The 24,986-nt window shown below is 43.4% G+C and overlaps 1 protein-coding gene across 2 annotated transcripts; it reads right to left on the bottom strand.

Annotated features, from left to right (window-relative positions):
- Positions 1-387: 387 nt before the first annotated feature.
- CNDP2 (carnosine dipeptidase 2) lies at positions 388-15,598 on the bottom strand. Of its 2 annotated transcripts, none has more exons than XM_054817411.1 (12): positions 15,535-15,598; positions 12,827-12,907; positions 11,720-11,863; positions 9,043-9,205; positions 7,428-7,516; positions 6,337-6,537; positions 5,734-5,818; positions 5,019-5,179; positions 2,896-3,060; positions 2,240-2,381; positions 1,489-1,636; positions 388-1,098 (listed from the first exon to the last, which is right to left on the bottom strand). In XM_054817411.1, the coding sequence occupies exons 2-12, from the start codon at positions 12,884-12,886 to the stop codon at positions 1,029-1,031; spliced, it is 1,428 nt and encodes a 475-aa protein (XP_054673386.1). In that variant the 5' UTR covers positions 12,887-12,907; positions 15,535-15,598; the 3' UTR covers positions 388-1,028. The 2 variants fall into 2 exon arrangements, with proteins under 2 accessions (XP_054673386.1, XP_054673387.1); XM_054817412.1 differs by lacking the exon at positions 15,535-15,598 and adding an exon at positions 14,349-14,469.
- Between the last annotated feature and the right edge of the window lie 9,388 nt (positions 15,599-24,986).

The raw sequence follows: 24,986 nt of genomic DNA, 5'->3' as shown, positions 1-24,986 counted from the left end.
AACATTCCCAAAAGACAGCCTGAAGGTGGATGTCAGCCAGCAGTTGCTATGAGTGATGCTCTTCTCTCCCTACTTATGCCTACAAGTTCCACCTACTCCCTTGCAGTATCATCAGTTGTGCTACATCGTGATGACCTGGTTTACAGAGCCACATGGGAAGATTCTTCTGATCTTGTTTTCCTTCAGGAGGATTCACAACTGCTTCAAGTCAACAAGCTGTTACGGAACCAGAGCCTAAGGAATAAAAATCTGGATTCCCCAGGAAGTACAGTCTGTAGTCACGTTGCTCATCTGCCTCAATAGCCATAGAAGAGTCTCTCCCAAGCCACCTGAAGTTGCTTTCCCTCCCAAGTCATTATTTAATCCTTAGAGACCAAGAGCCAAAACTCCAGAGCATGATTATTTATTGTCTTTTTTAGAGAGTACAAAGACAGCTTTACAAAAAGATGGCCAGTAGTCATTACCACACTGAATTTTGCTGTACCCTAATTCACTGTAAACTGAAACCTGCAGGCAGGTATAAACTGTAAGAGACAAACTGCACTTCCAAATCACTCAGTAAGATGGATGCCTCACTACAGCTTGAACACATTCCAGTATAGCCCCATAATCTGTCACTTTGACTACTTCCAGGACATATCCAGAAATAAGAACCTTAAACTCAGCTGGCAGTTCTGCAACTGATGTGGCTGCTTAAACAGTTGAGAGCAAACCATTCCTCCTGCTTTACAGGAAAAAGTAGATGTATATAGCAAACCACAGCTTTGAAGTAATACAGAGAGGACAAAGATGCAGTTCAGGACTGCTGGCCAGATAAAGAATAGTCTGCGTCATCTGAAGTAAGCATTTAAAGAAATATTTTTGGTATACAACGTTCTTTGTCAAGTGGAACTGCATGCTTTCCTCTCCCCACCAAAACAGCAGAGTGTTGGTAGAAGAGGGGAGACATGTAAGACTTGATAATTGATGACATTTTGTAAGAAAATTCAGACTTCTGCTCCAGGAGCTAGAAGGTAAAGGTGTTTAACTTAGTCCTTCAGTTGGGAAACTTCATAGAGGTATGCACCCAGCATCTTCACCCCCTGGATATAGTTGTACCTGGAAAGAAAATAGCTGCCATTAGCATTAGCTTCGCTTGAGTTGTATTTCAAGCAGTTGTGCTTTTTGCAGCATCAGTCCTGTGCACTCAGACACTACAGACATTACTGTTGCAGACAACAGGTACCACTCCCAACCTCCCTGCATCTCCCCCAGCCAGAGAGAAATTCCACCCTTGGGGCAGAGGGTAGCCAAGCTTGGAGATCAACATATCAAAGCTGCTTCTGGTTTCAAATGTATAAAACATGACATCAAGATTCAGCTACAGACTAATTATCCAATCAGCCATTCTCTGCTAGGGAGAACTTAATTCTTCTTGGTTCTTTTCATAATACAAGCCAACACCCACAGTTACAACTCAGCCTGGCAGAGGGATAAGTATTTTCTTACCTATTTAGCTTCTCATTTTGAGAGTGGGCACCATCATCTGCAGCTCCAACAGGAAGCAGCATGACATTCTTGCCTGTTGCTTCTTGAAAAGTAAGGGTAACAGGAATGCTTCCTCCCTCCCTCGTCAGGTCTGGTTCAACTCCAAAAACTAGAACAAAGTGATCCTCTAGTCAGTTTGGAATTGTATCTGTTTTTCCAACACAGATCCTTACTGCTGCTTAAGCAATCAAGTATCTTCTTCTGTACCATGTGTTGGCCAAATCTTGCCCTGTTTTAATCAGCCAGACTGCAGAGGTTGCAGAACTGTGGCATTTACCCCCCAGATGTAGTGCTGGAATACTGTCACTTTCAATTACACAACACTTCATCTGAAAGGCTGTTTGTACTCCAACAGAAGTTAGATTTGCTCTAGTTGCCCTAGCATAACTGATTAAGGATGCTGGTATGACTAATCTTTGAGGGCTTTGGCTAAACAAGTGATCTGAACTACTGACAGTCTCATCCTAATGCAAAAGCAACACCATACCAGTGGACCTGTTCCAGTATAGTAGGTATGAGCTTCATATCAAGTTTCTCTCCTTCCTGTACCTCAGACTTGAGTTTAAGGATTGCACATGACATGCTTCCTTACTTAGTGAGCCAAAGTCACATAATAAGCGCAGTACACCGCAAAAATGAGCTCCTCTGTTTCCTGAGGTGCTGGAACAAGAGCTTTTTAGCCCTCCCAGTGCCAAGTGGGAAACCCACTGACCTGTCTTCATGGCCCTCCTACCAGCCATGTAGTGGGGATGGTTGAAGTCCGATACCCAGGGTTTTCCACCATGGCCTAAGTATACTCTGAATTTGTTGGGACTCTGCAGCTCTGCAAACTTTTTGCTCACGTAGTCTTCAACCTATAGGAAAGATTGAACAATCTTATCTATTGTTAGCATTTGCATGAACACAGGTAAAGACTGTATACTTAAAGCATCTTAGGGACTTGCAGGTCACTACTACTGTGCAGCAATACATTTCCTATTACTATTATTTCATATTATTCTTATGTATCTCCACTCTGAAGTCAGAATATCTCCTTTAGGCAAGTTAACTGTATACTGTAAACCAGTTAGCCCATATGTCAAACTTGTATGCCAGAAGGACATATTCAAAAGCATAAGACTGCCCTACAATTAAGTTAGCATTTACCCCTGAGCCCTTTCTTTGAGTTCGTTGAGAGAAACTGAATAGCCAGGCCACAGTGGTCTACAGCAATTCCCTCAATTATCTGAATTGAGGTGCAGAACAGGGAAGACTGTAGCAAAGTATCCAGAACCGCTTTAGAAACCAGAAATGCTCTTCCCTCACGCATGGAGAAGAGAAGTTTAGAAACACTAGTAGTTTTGAGACCATCAATCCATCTCAACATACATGCTTTGTGACTTCTTCGGGAGTCATGTTTGGCACAAGTCTGATCGAGAACTTGCCAATCACTTTCCTAGGAATCACAGTCTTGGCTCCAGAGGCTGAGAAGGCTCCTTCAATTCCATGGAGAGACAAGGAAGGATATCTCCACCTATGCATAAGGATATCCCTCTGAAGAAGCAAAGGGAAAGATGCAAGGTTACATGAAGTTTGACAGAGTTCCCCAAAGGAATAATTTCTTCCATCTAATAAAGAGTTTGCAAGAACTAGTGCTTTCTCCCATGGGCAAATGCAGCTCTTTCAAGACCAGTTATAAACAGAAGCTGTTATTCCCATTAAACACCCCTTTTGATACAATAGTTGTGTTTTCAGCACCTTAAGAGATTCAGTAGCTCTAGTTTGGCTTTCTCCTAGGACTATGGAACTCACAGAACATGTCCAGCCTGCTTCTGACAAGGACAAATACTACTGATAAGGTGCTCAAGCACAACGTGTAGGGAGGATATTGGAAGCTCTAGCCCCCACTGCCTCAAGTCAGGCAGGTGCCTTCATCACCAAGTCACATGCTTGTGAAGATCACAAGTTTTCTAAAAGCCTCACCACTGTGCAGTCAGGCATACAGTGTGCTCCTATTTTTATCAGTTAAACTGCCTGAACTCCAGGCTGATTAAAGTGACCATTATTGCCTTTTCAGATACACTTCTGCATTTCCTCCTTACTGCCTTAGGACACAGCTGTTCAGTACACTGATACTGTGAATTCAATGTATTTATGTCCTGTACAGCTACAGTATCTCAAACACCAACTTCACTGCAGAGATTCAGGAGGCTTAATTTTGTGGGCTTTAAACGTGAACACTTTGTTTTTTTCCAGGTACAACCTGCCTCTAATCTTATCTCAAAGAGAGTTTAACTGTCACTGTTCAAATATTTCAGGCACATCATTTCTCACCTGGAGATTCCAGCCTGCTCTCCCCTACGTCCCCTTAGTCCTAAGACCCTTCTTGCACACAGCTTAGTTAGAATTCCCTTGGCAAGTTAAGCTAGGATTTCAGTCTAGCTAAGACTGAACAGCTTTAGTTCAGTATCATATATGACGAGCATCTTGCCAGCTCCTTATATACAAGTTGTATTTCATCCATTACTTTATAGGACAAGGCTAAACAAGGAAGCCTGTGTGCTCTCAGTTGATATAAACCTGAGCATGTAAAGACAAGGTTGAGGATATAAAATTATTACTAATAGCTATTTGAGTTGAGTCTGAAGTCTCTTCCTGACAGTACTAGGACAGAAGACAGACCTGCACATGTAAACTTGTCTTTTACAAGACTTGTTTCTGCTTTTTTACAATAGATGTATTTACATCTAGGGTTTAAGGCTCTAAAATTAGTATGTAATACCTATACCTTGCAATATTCAATGCCCTTAAAAGCATTCATTTGGAGAGCTCCCAGGATGAAGATTTGAGAAGTTCAGACATGAGTTTATTGAACTTGAGCCTGTTCAAAGATTTGGGCAACAGCCTAGTTCATGGCTACAAAACAGTCCTTGCTTGCCAGGTCTAGGAAGATGTTCATTTCAATATGTTAACCTTAAGTTCATCACAGCTAGATCTCAAGCTGTTTTCTCACCTTTTGAGAAGTCTTCACTATGAGCAGCTACTTTGTATCTGATAACCCATTGAACTTTTTACAGATGTCGGAAGCCAGATGCTTTGTGTAGATGTGGTATCCGACCTCTCAAAAAGTGCTAGCAGTTCTTATTTAGCATTAAGAGAGCAGCACTAAAGTTCTGTACAAGTTTGAAATGCTACTTATACATAGACTAAGGATTTGCTAAGGAGCAAATTTAAAGTTGCCTAGACTGCTTGCCTTAAACATGGGATAACCTAGACTAAGTTTCCAAGCACCTAACACTTTGCAGAGGAACTGCTAGTGTTAAGTATGCAGTCAGCTATGCTTTGAAGATCTCACCTACTGTAATCCCACCATTTTAAAGACATCAGATGAATTCTCTGCCTATTAAATTGCTTGGTAACTACACAAGTATCCACAGAAGCTTGTTTCTGTCTGCTAATATAGCTTGAACTAACAGAGCTCATGAGGGTAGAGCGGAAGGAGTACAATATACCTTTGCATCATGCAATAATTTTGTTGCTCCTACATCTTTTGCATATTCTTCCAGGTCAAAATCAATCTTCTCATATAGTGCCAGCTCCTCATCAGTAACAGGTGCCACTGCTTCATTAAGGCCTGGGATGAGGATTTTCCCTTTCTTGTCTATAAGAGAACCTGTAAACAAGCACCTACTATCAGGATTTAACCAGAAGAAACAAGGTGTCACTGGCAGGAACACTTTCCATGGCAAATAGAAGTCTTTGCCTTCTGAAAGGTCTATATGTAATAAAACTGACCTCTACCACCCACAGTCTGTACCACTAAGCATGGAAGGCACTTGTGGAATTTACAGCCATCCAAAACAGGTACTTCCTTGCAACTGCATTTAATTCTAATGCTACGTATTTGGCTAGCTGTTTGAAGGAAGGATTCCCAAGGAGTTCAGTATGGCATCTGTAGAAGACTTTGCAGAAAAGAGCTGATTTAATTAACAAGTTTGCAGAAAGATTTTAGGGGAAGCTAAAGTAGACAACTTCTTGGCAAGAACTACCTCATTTCTGTACCTAAGGCATCAGCCTGTTTTATGCATACCTGGCAATCATGATGTCATTGGTTATTGCTTTGCTAGTGTAAGCAGCCCTTAGCAAACCCCCTCATTGCAAACAAACTCATGCTTTAATGGCTTACTCCTACTTTAGATGTATTCAGTGAAATGTGCTTTTTCTTACCCATTAGAGTAATGAGATCTGTCATGGCCTCATGTACTGAGCCACCATAAACTCCAGAGTGAAGGTCTTTGTCACTACATTCCACCTGGTTTGAAGTGAATTAAGATTCTGGTTAATTTTAGCATGAAGACACTGTCAAATGCACAGAACACTTTTACCCTAGCTTTTGCTGCACATACTTTGAGAATGCATCTGGTTTTGAAACGAGACTACTCAGTTGTAGTACCTTAAAGTAGATATGTTTTTATTGCTCTGTAGAGTACAAGCCCTTAGTACTGACTGTCCTAACCTTGGAAGCTTCAGGGGTGACATCTCTTCCTGCATTCAAGGAAATATCTGGATGAAGATATCTATGCCTTGAGAATCCTCCAGTGAAGGTGCTGGCTTATCTTGCTTCATACATTTGAAAGCTGTCCCTCCCACCCAAGTATCATATAGAACAGTAAAAGGAAGATATTTAGACAATTAGTAGAAACAGTTCTACTTAAGTAGACAGTTTCACATTTCCTAAAAAACTATTGGAATGAAAAAGTTAGAGCTACCACTCTTCTCCAGTGGAAACATCAGCTTAAACCTGGTTTTGCAGTGTATTTCAGCACTTACCTCTATGAAGTAGTAACAGATACCCCTCAAGCCATAGGTGATACAAGGCTTCTTCTTGCCTAGCCAGTAGTTGTCAGAAATACAAACATAATCCACATCTTTGAAGAAAGTGTCTTGCTGAGCAAAAATCAGTTCATCAAGGCCTTCGGATCCCGATTCTTCCATACCCTCCAGGCAGAACTTAACATTTACAGGAAACTCCTTTGAAAATTAAAAACAAGAACAGATTATGTATGTGGAAACATTAGACTCCTTCAGCTATCAGTAATTTTCATGTCACATGCAAAGCAGAAAAATGGACATGAGTAAGTTTCATGACAGTGGAATTTGTTAATTATACACAAAGTATTACAAAGTCTGGACTGCACTTACACAACCCTTTATTTGAAGGAATTCAAACTCTTCAAAAGAGTTTTAACTAAGCTCTAGAACAACTTGCTCCCAATCCTCTTAACCGTGGGAACACAGCAGAGATCTGTTACCAAAGGTAAGTCACAGGGCTAGGAAAACTAATATTTACCACAGAAATTGCATGCCACAGTAGGAGAGTCAGAACTACCCTGTCTATCCAGTCTACCATATTCTATGCCTAGACAGCACTTGAGAACTGCTAATTCTTTTCACAAGTAATAGCAACTTGTCTTGCAAGATAAAGCAGACATCCTAAGCTATTTAGGATTGCACATTTTCTTGAACAGAAACAGTAAAGCTCCCAGTTTAGTGTTACTAAGTTAATCCCTTCTTAGAGCTCTGGCAGTGAGACATTAAGCTTTGCTAAAGGCCAAGCTAATTTGAAATCCTTACATGAAAGTGATCACATTTGATTATTCTTCATGCTTGCATATGTATTTGTTTTAACATGTTTTGTTAAAACAAAAAAGTGTTTAAAGTGCAATTCAAGAATCTACAAGACTAACTTGTCAGCAAGTCAACTCAACCCCACTGAGACATCAGGGAACTAACAGGACTATTGCATCATTCCTCTGATCAGCTGAATAAGCAGGCTTGCCTCACAAGGGTTTGTGGCTTGGGTAACATTTATTGCTAGACTCAACTGCTTGTAAAAAACAGGATACATTTTGGGCACATACCTGGTTAGTTTGTTGATAAGCCTCCAAGGCATTCAACCAGGCAAGCACTGGACCTTTGTCATCTGTTGATCCCCGCCCATACAGCTTTCCTGCAAAAACAAGATACAAATTAACCACTGTGGAAAAAAATTAGGATGAAGCTTGAGTCATCTCTTGCCTGCAGGAGAAAACATTCTTTTGGATAAACTTTTTAGCCCTGCTTACATTAACTTTCATTTCTGATTCTTCTAAAGTAGCAGTTTTACATCCTACTTCATACACTCATGCAAGTGGGGTAGGTACAGGACTGCAATAGTTCTCCCATGCAGAGCTACCCCAGCTGCTCCCTGGATAGGAGTTGAACATAAGCCTGGAAAAGATCTAACACTGCCTTGGCCAAAGTTGTTCCCATATCCTTCACAATAATACCATTTTCTACAAACTCAGAAGTAAGGGCATAGGAGCAAGCTACCTCCTTTTAACAGAAATCTAACCACTATTAGCTTCAATTCAATAATTCTGTTTGAAGAGTAAGACTTCAGTAGCTAGTGACCAATCACTCCTCTGGATTGTCCAGATAAACATCAATCTCCCCAGAAAGGGCTTTAGTCAAAGACAAGTTTTACAGGCTACAGGGGGATCCCAAGAAATGTAGCACATGAGATCACAGTAGAGGCAGATACTAGGTATAAGCAGTGACAGAACAGGCCAGACAGCTTGCAAGGTAAGAAGCCATTGGTAAATATGCCTCCTACACTGCCAGGCTGCACAGCTAAACCACAGCCTGAGGCAAGTCTAGCTTTTGCTATCAGTTGAGATGATCCAACTTAGTAAATGGGACTCTGCTGCCTACGACCAAGTGCACAGGTAGAAATAATAGAATACTTTTCTTGGCAATGATTTACACTTACACAACACAAATGGTTAATGTCCTTCTATTCATATGACCTTTGACACTCAACACTGAGCAAATGAAATAAGGAAGAAGCTGTTGGCAGCACCAGTTCTAAATAGAAAAGAAAGTTTTAGTCTCCTCGTGATTACTGGCAATGTGTTGTTTCAACAGGAGTTACTGCACAATTTCTCCATCCCCATTTACGGGAGAGGGACACTTGTCTGGGCACAAGCTCTGTAAAGCACAGCTTCTGCAGTACTTATTGTAGCACAGTATGTAGACACAAGGTAAGCCAGGGAGGCTGCTGTACCACTCCTGTTCCAGGTATGAAGAATCTGTGTTGAGTGTTTGTACCCTGTAGCAGTTCAAAATCCCTGCAGTCTGACATGACCTTACAGGTGGCAAGTTGGGAACACCACAAGAAACCAGTTCTAGAAAGCTTTCTGGCAACACATTACCACGGAAGGCAGCAGTTAAGACTTTGCTGTAGCTACAAGGAAGATAACATGCAAGTACAGTCTAGTCTATCAGAAAAGGAAACAAGCCCTGAGAGCAGCTGAGATTTTGCAGCACTATGTTTACCATTTCCCCTCCTGCGTCATCTCTCAACAGTATTAAACAAACACCCATGTCTGTTCTTACCCTCCTTCCCCCTTTCAATCAAGGGGTCAAATTACAGCTTTAGAACAGCTGAGAAATACCACACTTCTTAAAGTGCTCATCGAAGTTGACCACTCTTACCTTCTCTTTCTACAAGCGTGAAGGGCTCGCTATCCCAGCCATCCTCTAGTGCTGCTGGCTGAACATCCAGGTGACCATATACACACACTGTCTTTTTGTGTGGATCTGAGCCAAGTGTTCCCAGAACAATTGGCGGTAGAGGGATCTCTGATCCATCAGGCAGCTAGAAACAGGAGGCAAGAAGTTTTATGCAAATATGAGGTGTCAGAGTGGCATATTTTTATCAGATGAATGAAATACTTTAACATTAGGGAGGCTATGAGATTAGGGGCATAGACAGCTAATCAAAACTAAGCTACTTAGACTGATTGCCAGAGGCAATGTGCCAATGAAGGCAGAGCAGCACCATGCCAGTAAAAGTTTCCTGACAAGTCCCGGTAATAGTCAAAATGTTCCAAGCCACTCAGAACTGTTAGCTTTAAACTAACAATCCTACATCAGATTTTAGCAGAGCAAGCTGTCTGCATGCCAAACTGCCATATCTAACGCTGACCTAAGCATAAGTGATAAACTCCATTCAATATTGCATTCTGCATTGCTTGTCACTGCACTTTCATCCTGTCCACAGTATAGCTCTAAACACAAGTTTCCTGACAGTGCTATCACTGAGTATAACACATGCCTACACCTAAATAAGGTCAGCATAAGAGCTGTATTTCTCTATACCAGCCTACACTGTTAAGCAAAGGGCAGAGGTGTGCTGTTGAACTTAGTTCAAGAGTTCAAGAGTTGAACTTGGCTTAGCCTTTTGGAATACCCCATAAGCAATTATCACATGCTATTCTCAGTTAGCATGTATTTCCCTTCTGGTGAGCTAACCCATACTCCTAGACACTGTTCAGCAAATCAAGATCATCTTTGACTTTTTGCTCATATGGGTTCCAAACTCCTGTTTTTTATCAATTTTTTATTACATGGTCCTTGGCCAGCTGCAGCCTTAAGTGATTAAAGCATTATTGCAAGAATTTACACTTACAGTAAGTAGTACACAGTACAAACTGCTGTGCAACAATAAACTAAGTTAGATCAGACAAGTTCACCAGTTGCTTTACATTGCTGCTGTATCAATGAAGGACAATGTACATAATACACTGACTAGTTTTGTCTATACTTAATATAAAAGTAAATACTAAAGTTAACTTTAATCCAGCTGCAAAAGTTTTCTAAATAAAAATGTTACTTGTAATAAACTCTGTAAAGTCAGTTCTTGCCCCCAAAGGTTACACTGATGAAAGGAACAAGTTTGTCTCTGAATTAACTGAAACACTTTTGATAGGATTTTAGGCTGTAGGTAGCAGCAGAGCTAGAATTATCCTACAGATTCCCTCCCAAGAGGGCACACGAAGTCAGCTACTTCCCTGCTGGGACCTGTAGTGCTACAGACAAATTTATTTAGTTGACAAAAGCAAGAACTGCTTAGAGGGTCCTGATACACACAGATTTCACCCAGCAGTCCTTAGCACCAATTACAATGACAATCTTCTAAAACTAGCAAACACTCCAGTACACCAGGATTTTGAATGCCACTATCCAAATGCTAGTCTAACAATTTTGGTATGGGTCTCATTCTGTAACATGTAGTGACTAGGCACTTCAAAGGAGGAGCATATCAAGTGGATGGTCCCTCAGATAAGATTATCATTATCAGAAGCATACACATTTCTCAAGTGAAGAAAAGCAGTCCAGACAGCTAAAAATAAGGAGGGGACTCATCCTATTACAGAAGGATTCTGTATCTGGTAAGGGACAAGTGCAATCTTGTGACAAGCGTAACACTTCTGTTAGAGCCTGAAAATCTTTTGAAAGACTTACTCAAACTTCACTCAATACCTTTACAGGCTATGAGTCTGAAGTCCAATACCAGCCTACTGTTAAATGGATAACATTTTTGTTTACAGGTGCTCTGTTCATGTTCAGTTAGAAAAGTATTTAAAATGCATTTAATACAAAGTCTAAAATGTAATCCAACATGCTTAACTGATCTGGATCCCATAGTTTAATATAAACAACAAAGGTTTTAATAAGAAGCTTAGACTATGTGGCAGGAAAAACATTATCCCACACCCCAACCAGCTACTGCCTTTCTAGGCTACTACCCTTGTGTGGTGACCCTGACCAGAAGACTGTCAGACATCAAGGAATTAGGGATCCACACAGTTAGCCTGAGTACACCCAAGCCTGTGCTGTGCTATGCTGCACACACAGCTTTGCCTTCCTGCCTGTATTGTGCTGCACATGTCCTTGGGCTGCAGGATAAACTTAGCCAGTTGACTGTAGCATTCAGCCAGTTCCCACTTGGTACTGGTGATTACACCACCTGCATGTCCTTGTGTTTAAGAGCACAGCAAGAAGTTCTCATGTGAATGTCCCTTTTGTCTGGCAGTGGAATGGAACAGCTTGAATAAATAAAATGGGATAACATTTCCATGAATGGAATCTGCACAGCATGCTGACTGGATGCCCACTAGATGCTGTATAGCTTGGGATTCCCAACATCTGAAGGGACATAGATTATCTATACTATCTTCTTTATAGTGGTAGCTCCAATAAACACCATTTTAAGTGATACTTTATAGACTCTAAGTGCCTTTCTTTTGCACTAACCAGCCTGGTACAAAACACCTTGTCTTCTAAAGAGATCGCTTCCTACTAAGTTGACATGCAGATGCTCACATACCTTTTGTTTCCCAATATCCACAAGTTCCGTTGTGCCTCCCAGTCGCTCAATATCCTTCGCAGCAACCTCCATCATGCGTCTGATTTCAGCCCTCTTCTCTGGCCATGCTGACACACTCTGAATTGCCACCCATTGAGCCAGCCGCTACAGAAAGACAGAAAAGTTAAGGTTTCACTGTATACAAATTATGGCATGGGAGGCACTATACAAACACAATACCTTGCAATTCAACTAATACTGTTTTAGTAAAGCTTAAACTTGAGGCAGATCAGCTCTGTCCTCTGCTAAAAGGAATATTCTAACCATTGATATTACACTCAAAAGCTCTCTAAAATCTCACTTTCCTGCAGCTGCCCTTGCAGCATAGCAAAGCCCACAGATACAGAAATTAGGCTTAGGAGTATGAGAGCTTGTGCATATTGTGCCTTTCTGGTTGCCATTCTTTAAGAATCCAGAACCAGATAATGCTCTTCAGGCTTCTCAGAAAGGCTGCCTTAGTTTCCCCACCACCACCACATGAAATCAGCAAGAGCAACTGTCAGAAGTTGAACATGTCACATAGTTCTTGCCTGGGACCTTACAGTGCTAATACCACTGACCCCCTCACAGGCAAAAGGGATTGCAATACAAAGTGCAATTAAATAGCAGGTTAAACAGCAAAATATAGAATGTAACCTCTCCCTCTGTCCCCCAACATGAACAGTTTCATATGAGAAAGCTTCATTCCAGCCTTGCATCTATCTTTCCTCTCCCATCTCAAAGGGAGAGACAGTATAAACCTCGTTTGGCATTCAGGAGCTAATGTCAAACTTCTACCTCCAAATAAGTCACTGCTTGCATTAGACAGTAATAGAGCATTTCCTAATGAATCTACCATGGAGATTTATTTGAACAGAACTATGCGTAAACTTAAGAAACAAAGTTTTCTGGCTTGACTCAAACAAGTCACCCCTGCTGCCTGCTCCCCACCTCTCCTCAATTACTTGGCATTACTCTATTATTGGGCATATTATATAGATGTAACAACAAGCCCAGAGCTGACCACCTATCAGCTTTTAATATCCCATAGATATCTGTGCTGCAGGACAACACTGAAAGAAAACTTACCTGAATATAGAGGTCTTGGTGTTCATCAACGTATTTAAAGAGTGTTTCGAGACCAGACATTTTCAGACCAGAATGGTGCTGCTGAAGATTGTGACAGAAAAACAATTCAGCCTTCACAGGTTTCAGAAGCAACAGTCAGTAAATCAAGCAGCCACAGAAGACTTTCACCTTTTAACTGCTAATGCCACACAACAAGCTCTGTGAATATAAAACTTGAGGCCACTCCCTCTCATGAAGTCACAGTGAAGTGGCTAAAGTATATTAATCTCAACACCACTGTTTCTGCCTCTCCCCCCACATAACTTTGAAAGTTAAACTGAGCAAGCTTGTCTATAGAGATGCTTCAATCAAGTCATGTACTTCACTTTACTGCAGAATTATAGCCAAAATGTTACTCAAGTGAAATCTACTCTTTGAAGTTGCATTTTATTATAAGAGTTCAACTAATAGTATGTCATAGGCCCAAATGCTAGTAGCTAGGTCCAAGAAAGCACTATACTTTTACTCTGTGCTCTACAAAGGAGGTTAAAAGCAGGCAGCTTAAGAACTGTGTTTTCTTCATCCTAACCTGTGACTCAGTCTTCCCAAAGAAAGTCTGAGTGAAGCCACAGGAACAGAAGCCAGCCCCACCAACCATGAGCAAGTAGTCAGTGACTAGTTCAGTGCTACCACTTCCTTGTTTTGTTTTAGTTTCAACTAAAGCTCATGTGAGAAAATCCAAGGTCTCTGACCTCCTCAGTTTTCTGTCTTCCTTACCAGTCAAAACCCCACATTTAAAAGACATGCTGTCCACTCAACCAACAGAACCAACAAGCTTAATCTTAGTTCTCAAGTTAGAACTAAAGTTACAGCACCTTCTCTAAGCCAGGAAAATAACGATCTTTACAGACATGCCTCAAATCCAAGGGCCTGGACCACGAGAATAACTCCAGTGTCCATGTACTACACTGAACGAACATGTTCACCAGCACCAACTGCTGTGCTTCAGAATTTTGTTCAGTCAGCTTTGTGCCAGATCCTTTAAGCCTTTCTTCCACTTCTATGGGGAAGTCACAAGACAAGTATGATAGTTGTTAAAACATCTGACTGTGTCTTAGGATTTCTTGAACAGCTGACTACTCTACAGAGCTGAAACAAATACTTTCAAGCTGCAGGTTATCCCACACAACATACTGCAATATAAGTGCATCCTACCACCCCAAATCTACAATAGATTTGCAGAACATTTTCTTTCAAGCAGGGTTGTACTCATACAGATCACTGGTGTTTGACATAGAAAAATCCTTTCACTCATTGGAGATGGCTTCTGTTTAATTTACAGCATCCATCAAGTTGAAATTTGGATAATGAGTTTTGAGAATCAATTAGAACAACCAGAAACTGCCAGACAGCTCAAACATTCTCTTCAATAGTTATGAACAGTGAAAACCAAATGCCTTCAAAAGGACTATATAGACATAACCAAGTTAAAGCAATGCTTCTCACTGAATCCTGGTTTCCTTAATGAAGCCACCATACTCACATGCAGTTAGAGCTCAGGCATGATTCATCCAGAACTTTTCAGAGACACCAGCACACAGGCATCAGCCCTGTGCATCTGACCCTTCCCTTCACTCAACCAGTTCCTATAGCAACATCAGGGCTTTAGCTACACAGCACAGACACAAAATACAACATATTATATGGAGGCTGATATTCTGTCCAACACAAACAAGATCTGAACAACTTGCTAAGTCAGGGACTACTTTAAGTATCATCTTAAACAGTTAAGTATCCTGAAAAATTAGAGGGACATTGAATCACTCAAGTCTCACTGTAGTACTGCAAAAGAATCTGCCTCACACAGTTTCAAACTTGGAAAAAGCTAGTGTAGCTTGCTGCACAGCCCAAGGCTGGGTATTACTTCCCCTCTTAAAAATCAGGGCTAGAATTTCCTGTAGGTCCTTCAAACTGCAGAACTGAATCCCTCCTCCCTGCATGCAAAAGGCTCTGCAGTTGTACCTGTTCACAGTGCTATAACAGTTGCATTATGAAATAAAATAATCCAAGGGACTATCATTACACTCTGACAACTTCACCCTCCTTATCCACAGGCAAGATGAGAGCATTTAATCAGGTCAGGAGAGGTCTGTAGCCATCACACAGCACTCACCATCCTCCACAAGCCATTAAAAGTAGCAGCATACAACCCCATGCCCACTTTACAGGCCCTGCTCTTTGGGCTGAGGTTGACTTAAAGGTCAAATTCGGGACTTTACGAGGTTTTGCAGCAACAGGGAAAGTTCACCATGGCCCCCATGTCTGTGACCGCAGAGAGGTAAGCCTCAGGGCGGGAGGGAGGCACCGTCGCAGGTTCCCTAAGGACAGGGGGAGGCTCACGGGGAGAGAGAACAAGCGTGGGGAAGGGGACGGGGGGAGGACAGCGGCAGCTTCCCTCGGAGGAGCAGCCACAACAGTGCGGTGCCCCGGGACAGCCGGCCGGGCAGGCGCTTCCTACCGCGGGACACCGAGCAAGGCCCAGCAGGGACGCCGCGCACCCGGCACCCGCCGGCGCCTCCCCGCAAGGCCGCGGCATGGAGGCAGCCGCCAGCGAGGCTGTGGAAAGGCCAGGCGCGGCCCTGCGCGCCGGGCCACTGCACTGCGCCGCGAAAGGGACCCGACCCGACCCGGCCCGGCCCGGCCCCCCGCACCACCACTCCCTCACGCACCTCACGCCGTCCCCGCTCCCTGTCGCAGACACCGGCTGCTGCCGCGCGGCTTTAAATACCCCCGCGCCGGCCCCGCCCCTTGCCGCACGCCGCGGTGGCCAATCCGCGGGCAAGGAGAGGGCGGCCCGGCGGCCTCGCGCGGTCCCGTGGCGGGGTTCGTCTTCCTGCCGGGCAGGGGGGTGCCGCTCCGTGCCGCTGTGGCGGCCCGGGGACCCCGCGGGGGGGCGGTGAGCGGTGCCCGGTCCTGCGTGGGGCATCGTCTGGAGGTAGTGCAGTGCTAAGGAACCTCCCACTCGCCAGTGAAACGTGATGAGCGAGGGCATAAGTAATACGAGAGAAATATGAGAATTAATAATATGGGAGATATAAGGGGGAATATAATATGGGCAAATATAATATGGGAGGAATTTGGGAGATGTTGGCCAGAGCCTGTCTGGACAACTGGGTTATTCAACCCAAAGATGGGAGTGTCCTTACGACCTTCCTACCTTTGTGGTTTAGATAGATTAGCTAGATTTCGATGCGGTTTAGATAGGTTAGATAAGGAAAGTGTAATAGGAACAGTAAGATGCAAAAGTGAAGTAAGATCACCCAGTGGAGAGTTCCCTTAGCTCCGAACAGTGGCGGAGAGGCACAGAGTCATTCCACGTGGAGAAGGAGAAAAGTTCAGGTAAGGCTTGCTATCGCCCTGCGCCTGACCTAACCAAAGCAAGTCCTTGTAAAACGGGAACTGCTGAAGCTGCTCCTGTTCACGAGCAGTTGAATAGCTCTGATAAGTGGTTTAACCCGGCACGCAGCTAAAACCACCACGCGGCCGTTCGCTCACTGCCCCTTCTCAGTGGGATGGGGGAGAGAATCAAAAATGGAAAAAAAGGTAAAACTTGTGGGTTGAGATAAAGACAGTTTTATAGGACAGAAAAGGAAGATGATGTTGATAATAACAACAACAACAATAATCGAATATACAAAACAAGTGATGCACAGCACAATTGCTCATCAGCTGAAGCCAATACTCAGCTAGTTCTCAAGCCGAACTGCCTCTCGGCCCACTCCCCAGTTATATACTCATCATGACGTCATATGGGATGGAATATCCCATTAGCCAGTTTAGGTCAGTTGTCCTGGCTGCGTCCACTCCCAGCCTCTTGGGCACCCCCTGCCTCCTCATTGGCAGGCCGGTATGAGAAGCTGAAAAGTCCCTGACTGCTCAGCAAGAACTAAAAACCACAACAGCAGGTCTCTGGGGGCTGCTCGGGTGGTCAGAGAAATGAAAGAGTCTCTGAGCATACGAACTGGGCTTCAGTAACCTCCAGAAAAGACTGAGGAACGGCTTGGTTGCAAACACGATTGATGCTGGGGTTAACACAATGGGTGGGAAAATAGTTATGGATAGTGGCTGTAAGGGCCTGAGGGCATCCCCTCCCCTGCAGGTCTGGCTGCCCCGTCCCACTGGTGATGGTGGGGAGAGGCTCCCCGGCCTGTGGGAGCTGCTTTCGTCTAGGCTGCCAGCGCTTGGTCCCACCAAGCTACAGCTATGGTTCCCACCCATCACAGCCTGGCCTGGCCTGGCCATGGGCCATGTTGAGCTGGGGATTCGCAGGCTTCAGCCCGTGCCCAGGGAGGTGCCCGGTGCCCAGGGCTGGGGCTGCCCCAGTGTCCCCCAGCTGCCTGCTCCTGCCTGGGGGGGTGGAACGGGCCCTGGCTGCCAGGCCCTGCCCTGACAGACCCCAACGGGGGCACCCCAGGGAGCCTCTGGCACCAGTACACCCGGCGCTGCTCCGTGTTGGTGGAAGAGCAGATGGCCACATCAACACCACACGGACAAATGTAGCTTAGAAACGGGAATAAAGTTTCTATCCGCACTTACATTAGGGAAAACCTTGCACAGGAGCAAAAGGAAAGAAAAAGGTAAAAAAAGAATAAGAAACTGCTTCTAAAAAGCAGTTTGTTGCATTCGTGACCGGTATGTGACATGACATGGGATGATTCCTGATGACCACTTTCCGTTCCCATGTTCCTACACAGCAGTAATTTTTGGTACTTTTTTCCCACATTGAAAACAAACCCCACAAACAAAAATACAAATCAAGGACACAAGCTGAAAAAAAAAATAGGGAAGCAAAGAGTGAAAATATTGTGTACTGCATTATCAGAGTTTTCTGCAAGCATGTATTGATCTAAAATCCACAAAGGATTATGTGAAGAGCAAACATGGAAACCACACAGTAGTGGTTACCCAAGTGAAAACAACAAAAACATTTTTGAACGATAACAGGCCCAATTATCAGCTTTGAGGGCCTTGTAAATTATGTTTAAGTTTTGCTTTACCAGACTGGTAGTTTGGAGGTGAAAAGAATATGTGCATACAAAAATATTCTTTGGGAACAGAGGAGAAAGGAAGAGTAGGAAAACACACATTTTCCAGGACTGGTTTAAGGACAGAGAGTGGCAAAACAAGGTGTTTTATGAAGAAAAAAATAAGGATTCTGGGCCTTCTCTGGTTCAGGCAAAGCTATCTAAACATCTAAGCTGCTCTATTTCTTTTTTTTTTAGTATGTTCTCTTTGATATAGTTTTGTCCTAAATAAATCATTCATAGATATTTGTGCCATTGCTTTTGAATCATGGGGGTGTAGCATGTCTGAGGCAGCTGAAGCAATAGTAGCTGAGCAGATGAGGGACCTGAAACCTAAGCACCGCGCTGAGGAGCGGACAACTGTGCAAACCAGCTTTGCGGGATGGCTGCAGACTGAGAGCCGTGGGCTGTGGGAGGCCAACAGAGATACCATTGCCTTAATGGCTGTGGCTGTCCTCGCTGAAAAATTCCATGTGAAACCATGAAGTGGGACAGAAAGCTTCTGTGGGTGCAACAGTAAACGTACAAAATCTCATTCTCATTTCTTTTGAAATGAATTGCAAGTGGCAGTTGTGTCCCTATATGCGGGTGTCTGGCATTTAAAAATTTCACATTGCTCAATTCCCTTGTCCTTTCTGCTGAATAATATAAATACACAATAGTTACTTTACTGCACTTTTGAGGTGAAAAAATGAAAAAACGTGAAAGGCTGTAAATTAGTTGTCTTCAGCCTCTTTAATTTATCTTGCTGTTTCCTGCTCCATCTTCCCCTTTTCCTCTTTATTTTGTATAGTTCTACTTATGGTTGCTTAGCCCAACTTTCTAAACATTGGGCACTCATACTACATTAGGTGAACTGCTAGACTGAAAGGACAGATTATGTATAAGGACCTGCAGAACAATGCAGCTTTGTTGGATTTATTTGCTTTCCTGCACACAATAGTTTTTGGACTAGTGACAGTAAATTTAAAACACTAGCATAGGCAGGTTGCAACTGATGTTTAAGGAATTCCTCCAGGCCCTGTCAGTGCTCTGACAGTGGGGTCAACAAGACACAACCTATCTACAAACATAGGTCTAAGGTCCATCCAGGAGGTAGGGACAGAGTATTCAACACGGTGCTGGACTGGCTGATCTCCAAAAATCCCTTCCAACCAAAACTAATCTGTTATTCCAAGAATCTACAGTCTGACCAGGCTTGACCAAAGAGTCTTAGAAGGCTTAGAAGAGATAACAGTGAACATTTATTTTGGTTTTTTTGGCTTGTTTGCACTGATACTTGAAGGAAAACTTGGAGTAAAGAGAGAATCCCAAGTGAAAGCATGAGACTAAATTAACTGTTTTGAAATTTAAAGGTAATTCATTTGAAATGTTTAAAGAGCTGTTGCAGCAAGCAAAAGGGATCATTTCTCCATAGTGAACAGAACAAGAACAACGGGTTTACAGCACACCAAAAAAAGTTGAAACTGGGAATCCAGAAACATTTTCTAACTATAAGAATTACAAAGCATTGTCTACTGGTTCTGCTTGGGATAGAGTTAATGTTCTTCATAGCAGACCATGCAATGCTGGTTTTTAGGCAGGTGACCAAAACAGTGTTGATAACACACCAGTGTTTTAGCTAATGATGAGTAGTGCTTGCACAGTGTCAAGGACTTCTCTGTTTCTCACTCTGCCACCCCCAGTAGGCTGGGGGTGGGCAAGAGGCTGGGAGGGGACACAGCCAGGACAGCTGACCTCCGCTGACCGAAGGGACATCCCATACCATATGACATCACGCTCAGCAATAGAACTGGAAGAGAGTTTTTTCCAAAGTAGCTGTTGCTGTGAGACTGGCTGGACATCAGTCTGCTGGTCTGAGGTAGTGAGTGATTGCGTTTGTGTCACTTGGGTTTTTTTGGGTTTTGTTTTTTGTTTGGGGTTTTTTTTGGTGGGGTTTTGGGGTTTTTTTTCCCTAATTAAACTGTCTTTATCTTGACCCACAAGGTTTTTTTCTCACTTTTGCACTTTTAATTCTCTCCCCCATCTTTCTGGAGCAACTGGGTGGAGGCTTAGATGCTCATCGAGGTCAATCCACCACACATTGAAATAGATTACCTGGGAAAAATGTGGGCTTTCCAATGTTGGAAGTATTGTAAAAGTCTTTAGCACAATCATAGAATCACAGAATCACAGAATCATAGAATTATAGAATCATAGAATGGTTTGGGTTGGAAGGGACCTTAAAGATCATCTAGTTCCAACCCCCCTGCCATGGGCAGGGACACCCTCCACTAGACCACGTTGCCCAAAGCCCCATCCAACCTGGCCTTGAACACTTCCAGGGAGGGGGCACAACCTCTCTGGGCAATCTGTTCCAGTGTCTCACCACCCTCACAGTGAAGAATTTCTTCCTAACTTCTAATCTAAATCTACCCTCCTTCAGCTTAAGGCCATTACCCCTTGTCCTATCACTCCATGCCCTTGTAAACAGTTTCTCTCCATCCTTCCTGTAGGCCCCTTCAGGTACTAGAAGGCTGCTATAAGGTCTCCCTGGAGCCTTCTCTTCTCCAGGCTGAACAACCCCAACTCTCTCAGCTTGTCCTCATAGGAGAGGTGCTCCAGCCCTCTGGTTGTCTCCGTGGCCCTCCTCTGGACTCAGTCCAACAGCTCCATGTCTCTCCTGTACTGGGGCCCCCAGAGCTGGATGCAGTACTCCAGGTGGGGTCTCACAAGAGCAGAGTAGAGGGAGAGAATCACCTCCTTTGACCCGCTGGTCACACTGATTTTGATGCAGCCCATGATATGGTTGGCTTTCTGGGCTATAAATGCACATTGCTGGCTCATGTTGAGCTTCTTGTCCACCACCACCCCCAAGTCCTTCTCTTCAGGGCTGTTCTCAATCCATTCTTCGCCTAGCCTGTAGTTGTGCTTGGGATTCTCCCGACCCATGTGCAGGACCTTGCACTTGGCTTTTTTGAACTTCATGAGGTTCGTACAGGCCCACCTCTCAAGCCTGTCAAGGTACCTCTCACCTCCAAATTAGATGAGAAGCCATCAGCATAAGATAGGTTTAATTAAGCCTGTCTTGGGTGTGGGGGTGGATTAAATGAGCTCTTGAGGTCTCTTTGGGTCATATTTTTCTGTCTTTCAATCTCTGTCTAGATGCCATCTGAAATCAGTGACACTGGATCATTTCACCTTTTCTAACTATTTTTGCAACCATTAGCACTAGAAGATGTCTGAGACATGGAAGAGGAGATGTGAAACACAGTTCTGGCATTTAGGAGCTTCAAGAAAAACTCCTAATGTTACCAGACTTCAGATAAAACTCTTCCCAGGAGTTTACAGGATGGTAATTTTCCTTTGACAGATTTTTCCTCTCTCAGTTTTAATGATGGGTTTGTTCCAGAACATCATTCTTTGCATTAAGGCTTCACTTTTCTTCCCCATTATTTTAGACAGATTCTCCACTCATGATGGCCACAGTTCTGAAATAAGGCATGTGGAAGCCGTTTACTTTTCCATGGAGAACCTTGTTGCAGGATGGAGGCCTGTGTAACTAAGTTTGGTTCTTGCTCTGCTAGCTGCTCATCAGTGAAAAGATGGCTATGCTTTCTGGGTGACTTCTCTCTCTGCCTTCTGATCACAACATCTGTTTTTGTCCAAGTATGAAATCTTCCCTGGGAACAGAGCAGGCTACTATTTGTGTTGGACCCAGCAGAAGGAGATAAAGTTTATGGGCCAAATCCAATGATGGAATTACACCCACTTCTGCCAGGTTTGACTTTGTTGACTAAAGGTGAACAGAGCTGCTTACATCTGGAAATTGCCTTGCCATTGACATTCCAGCAATGCCAGCCTTACCTATTACCTGTGGCTTTTCAAAACCAAGCGGTAGGAAGAATGTGGCCTCAGAGGCCAAACTCATTTAGAGGAATAACACTAACCTAAAACAAATCAAAGTATCGTTTACTGTCCTGTTTTTCCAGTCAGCACTATGGCTCCAAAAATAACCTTGCTCTGGCCTCCAAAAAAGCAGGGGTGCTTTTATGACGAATGTATTTGTAGAGTGCTGAATATTTGGGTATGCCAGTGGCCTTCCTAATGTACATGTGCATGTGTGCTATATAGTAATTAGTTATTTTGATCCTCACAAACTTCTTCCAACAAAAGAAATATGTTTTCTTTTTTGATAGGTAATTAATCAAAGTACAGAGCAGATTACACTTAATCTGTGTAGCAAGTGCTGATGTTTATGTGAGAGAACACAATGTGAGGTGTCTGTGTGCCCGAGTCCCTGGTCAGAATCCTGTTGGAATGTGCCATGTCCCTACATTAGATTATGCATCCAGCTTTTGCTGCTGTGGACAGAGATGTGGACCCAGAGGAATGCTGCAATGGAAACAAGAACTGCATCTAAGTCTGGAGTCCTGGTCCTATGATCCTACTTCCATCCTTGCACAATGGGGCACCAGTACCAAATGGGGTACTTCTCCTTTCTCATTGATTCCTACAAACCTCTTCCTGCTCCCAGCTTCCTGGCTCAGTGGTTGATGCATCAAACCTTTCTGCAACTCTGGGAGCCCCTATTTCAATAAGGTGGTAACTTTCCTGTTAAAAACCACGCTCGAAAGCTTGTTGCAACTTCAAATCCTCCAGTGTCTTCACAAAGTACCAAAACTTGATTACTCTAAGCCTTCAGTAGTCACTAGCTGCTTAACGAAGCCTATTCAGGACACCATAGATCTTGAAGTCTCTCATCTTAGGCACTATATTTATCTGCAAACTGTGAGAGCACAAAGTAGAATATGAGTGTCTTGCTGTGTGCTGCTGGATAACTCTTCACTCCTTTTTTCCTGGCTTTATACAAGGTGCTTTGCCCCTCCCTGTAAGTGCTATTTTGCTGAGTCTGTACACTATATTGCAATCTGTGTTTTCTGTGTCCTCTTGTCAGGATGCAGTAGCAGCATGTTGGAAATGTAGCTGTTAGGAACCTAAAATAAACCTGAAGACTGGCTAACCAGTCTAGAGAGCTGGAGAGACTGTCTCTAATTAGAGAGACAGTGGCAGAGAGCCAGGCAGAGAGAAACTCTCCTGAATTTAATGTGCAGATTGACCAAATATTAACGCGCTTTTGGCAGCACGCTCCACATTGCACTGCCCTAATGTTGCCCAGGAACAGGCAGTCTTTCTATTTTGGGGATCTTAGGCTCAGAGAGGACAGGTACTGTTTCCTCTTCTGATTTTGAGGCGCAGATGAAAGAGTGGTGGGAGAGGCTGTTAGTAAATTGCTTTTCCTCAGCACCTTGGAGGACTGGCTCACAAACAGCGGAGCCAACGTATCTTGGAAAGTCATTGAATGGGCATGCTGATTGATTCCTTGTTTGCTGAAGTGTTAGGCCAGCTGTGCCAGTGCTCTAAAAGGAGTAAAAAATGTACCTATGTCCCTTTGGTCAATGTCTGTTCCTCTGCCTAAGAGGCACTGAAGGACACTCTCCTTCTGCCCGCTTGCCCTGATATTCTGCATTAATATTACAAGGCAATGGCTCGAATGGGAACAGTGGGATGTGTGTCATGTAACAAGCAAGTGTAGTAGACAGGCAAGCAAAGGGTCAATAGCCTGGCTAGATGCAGTCTGACTGCAAATGAGAACCACAGCCCTTGGAGATTGCTTCAGTCCAGCGCTTTTCTTTGGAATGACCGCAGAGCACAAATGCCAAAAACCTTTACCCTTTTGCAACTTAATCTCAACTACCCTGTATTTCATCCCAACGCCATGCCCATTTTATCCCCGCTGAAAGCACATGGAACATGCCGTGTGCGTTAGTAGATGTCATTTTCAATTTCTCCTTGAATATATTCTGGAGTGTTGCGAGACTTTATTTCAGTCTTTTGTAAGTTGTTGATTTGCCAAAGTGAAAGAGAAATATTAAAGAGACTTGGCCAGCACTGCATGCTCTCCTCAAGGAAATGGAGCTTAAGTGCTTCCCCAGCTGGAATTTTCCTCCAGGGTTGCAGCTCTGCAGGACTGCTCTTCAGTGTCTGTTATGGTTTCACCACGGTTCCTTTCCCCATCCTTTGGTGGATCTCCCCTCTTCCCAGATTGAGGATCGCATCCAGAAAATGCAATGCCTGTTTTTCATTTTTGGAGGCTTGCTATGAGTTTGTTTGGTAAGAACATATGTGTGTGCGTCTGTACAGCATGGGCTGAAAGCACAATTTAGTTATATGCAGGAAACAGGGAGTTGTGAAAGCAAGGAATATTAAATATTGTCTAGTAATGGCATTTCTGTGTATTCCTCCTTTCATGCACCTTAGGTGTAAATCAAAAGTAATTCCACTGATATTGGGTCAGAAATAAGGCCTCTCTTCTTTTCAGAAGAAGCCTCTTGCTAAGGATGTGGAAGGGAGACTTCCTTCTCCAACACACAAAGTACTCTGAGGAGCGAGATGACTGACAGGTGCTGTTGGTAGTGGATAATTAAGGGCTAAGAAGGATAGAAAGGGTAAATCCTTGAAGAATAAGGAGAGAACTGAAAAAATGTAAGTAGGGAAGAAAAATGACAGAAAACAAAAGGCAGGAAAAAGATGACAACATGTCACTTCAGAAAAAAAGAGGAAAAGGAATGCCAATTTAATTAGAAGAAGTTCTGGAGCAAAAGCTTCTTTACACAAAGGCATTTTTCAAGCTTTTTTGAAGTTCTACTTTTGAGAAAAAAGACAAAATTTTGATTATCCATTGCACAAGTGTAGATAGGGACAACTGGGTAGCTAACTTAAGTGGAGATTTTTGTAATCACACATCCTTAAAGCTGAAAGATACTTATACTGCCAAAGACAACTGAAAACTATGGGATAACCCCTGCTAACTGCAGTGACCATTGGTTCCGGCCCGTAACAAATTAAGTTTCTTCAAAAGGTATGTTATTGCCTTATGAAGTATTTCTCTGTCAACTTAGTTCCTCATCAAAAGACAGCTCACCAAAAAAAAAATGCGGCCTGGTAGGAAGCGCTTACTCAATGCCAGCTTTTAAAATAGCATAGGAAGAAACAGAGAGGAATGTTACGTCTCCTGAAAGACCCATCTACCGAGTAAACCATACACACCAGCTTGG

This window comes from Grus americana, chromosome 2, assembly GCF_028858705.1.
Source record: "Grus americana isolate bGruAme1 chromosome 2, bGruAme1.mat, whole genome shotgun sequence".
NCBI classification, from domain to species: Eukaryota; Metazoa; Chordata; class Aves; order Gruiformes; family Gruidae; genus Grus; species Grus americana.
Note: the sequence above shows the minus strand (reverse complement) of the source record. Positions and strands in the feature narration are given on the sequence as shown.

Excerpts from the sequence above, each read along its gene's own strand:
- CNDP2 (XM_054817411.1), bottom strand. The coding sequence starts at position 12,886 with ATGTCTGGTCTCGAAACACTCTTTAAATACGTTGATGAACACCAAGAC. Across the intron at positions 5,180-5,733 it reads AGATCTCATTACTCTAATGG|GTTCTCTTATAGACAAGAAA; the intron begins GTAAGAAAAAGC and ends GCTTGTTTACAG. Across the intron at positions 3,061-5,018 it reads AATTATTGCATGATGCAAAG|AGGGATATCCTTATGCATAG; the intron begins GTATATTGTACT and ends TTGCTTCTTCAG.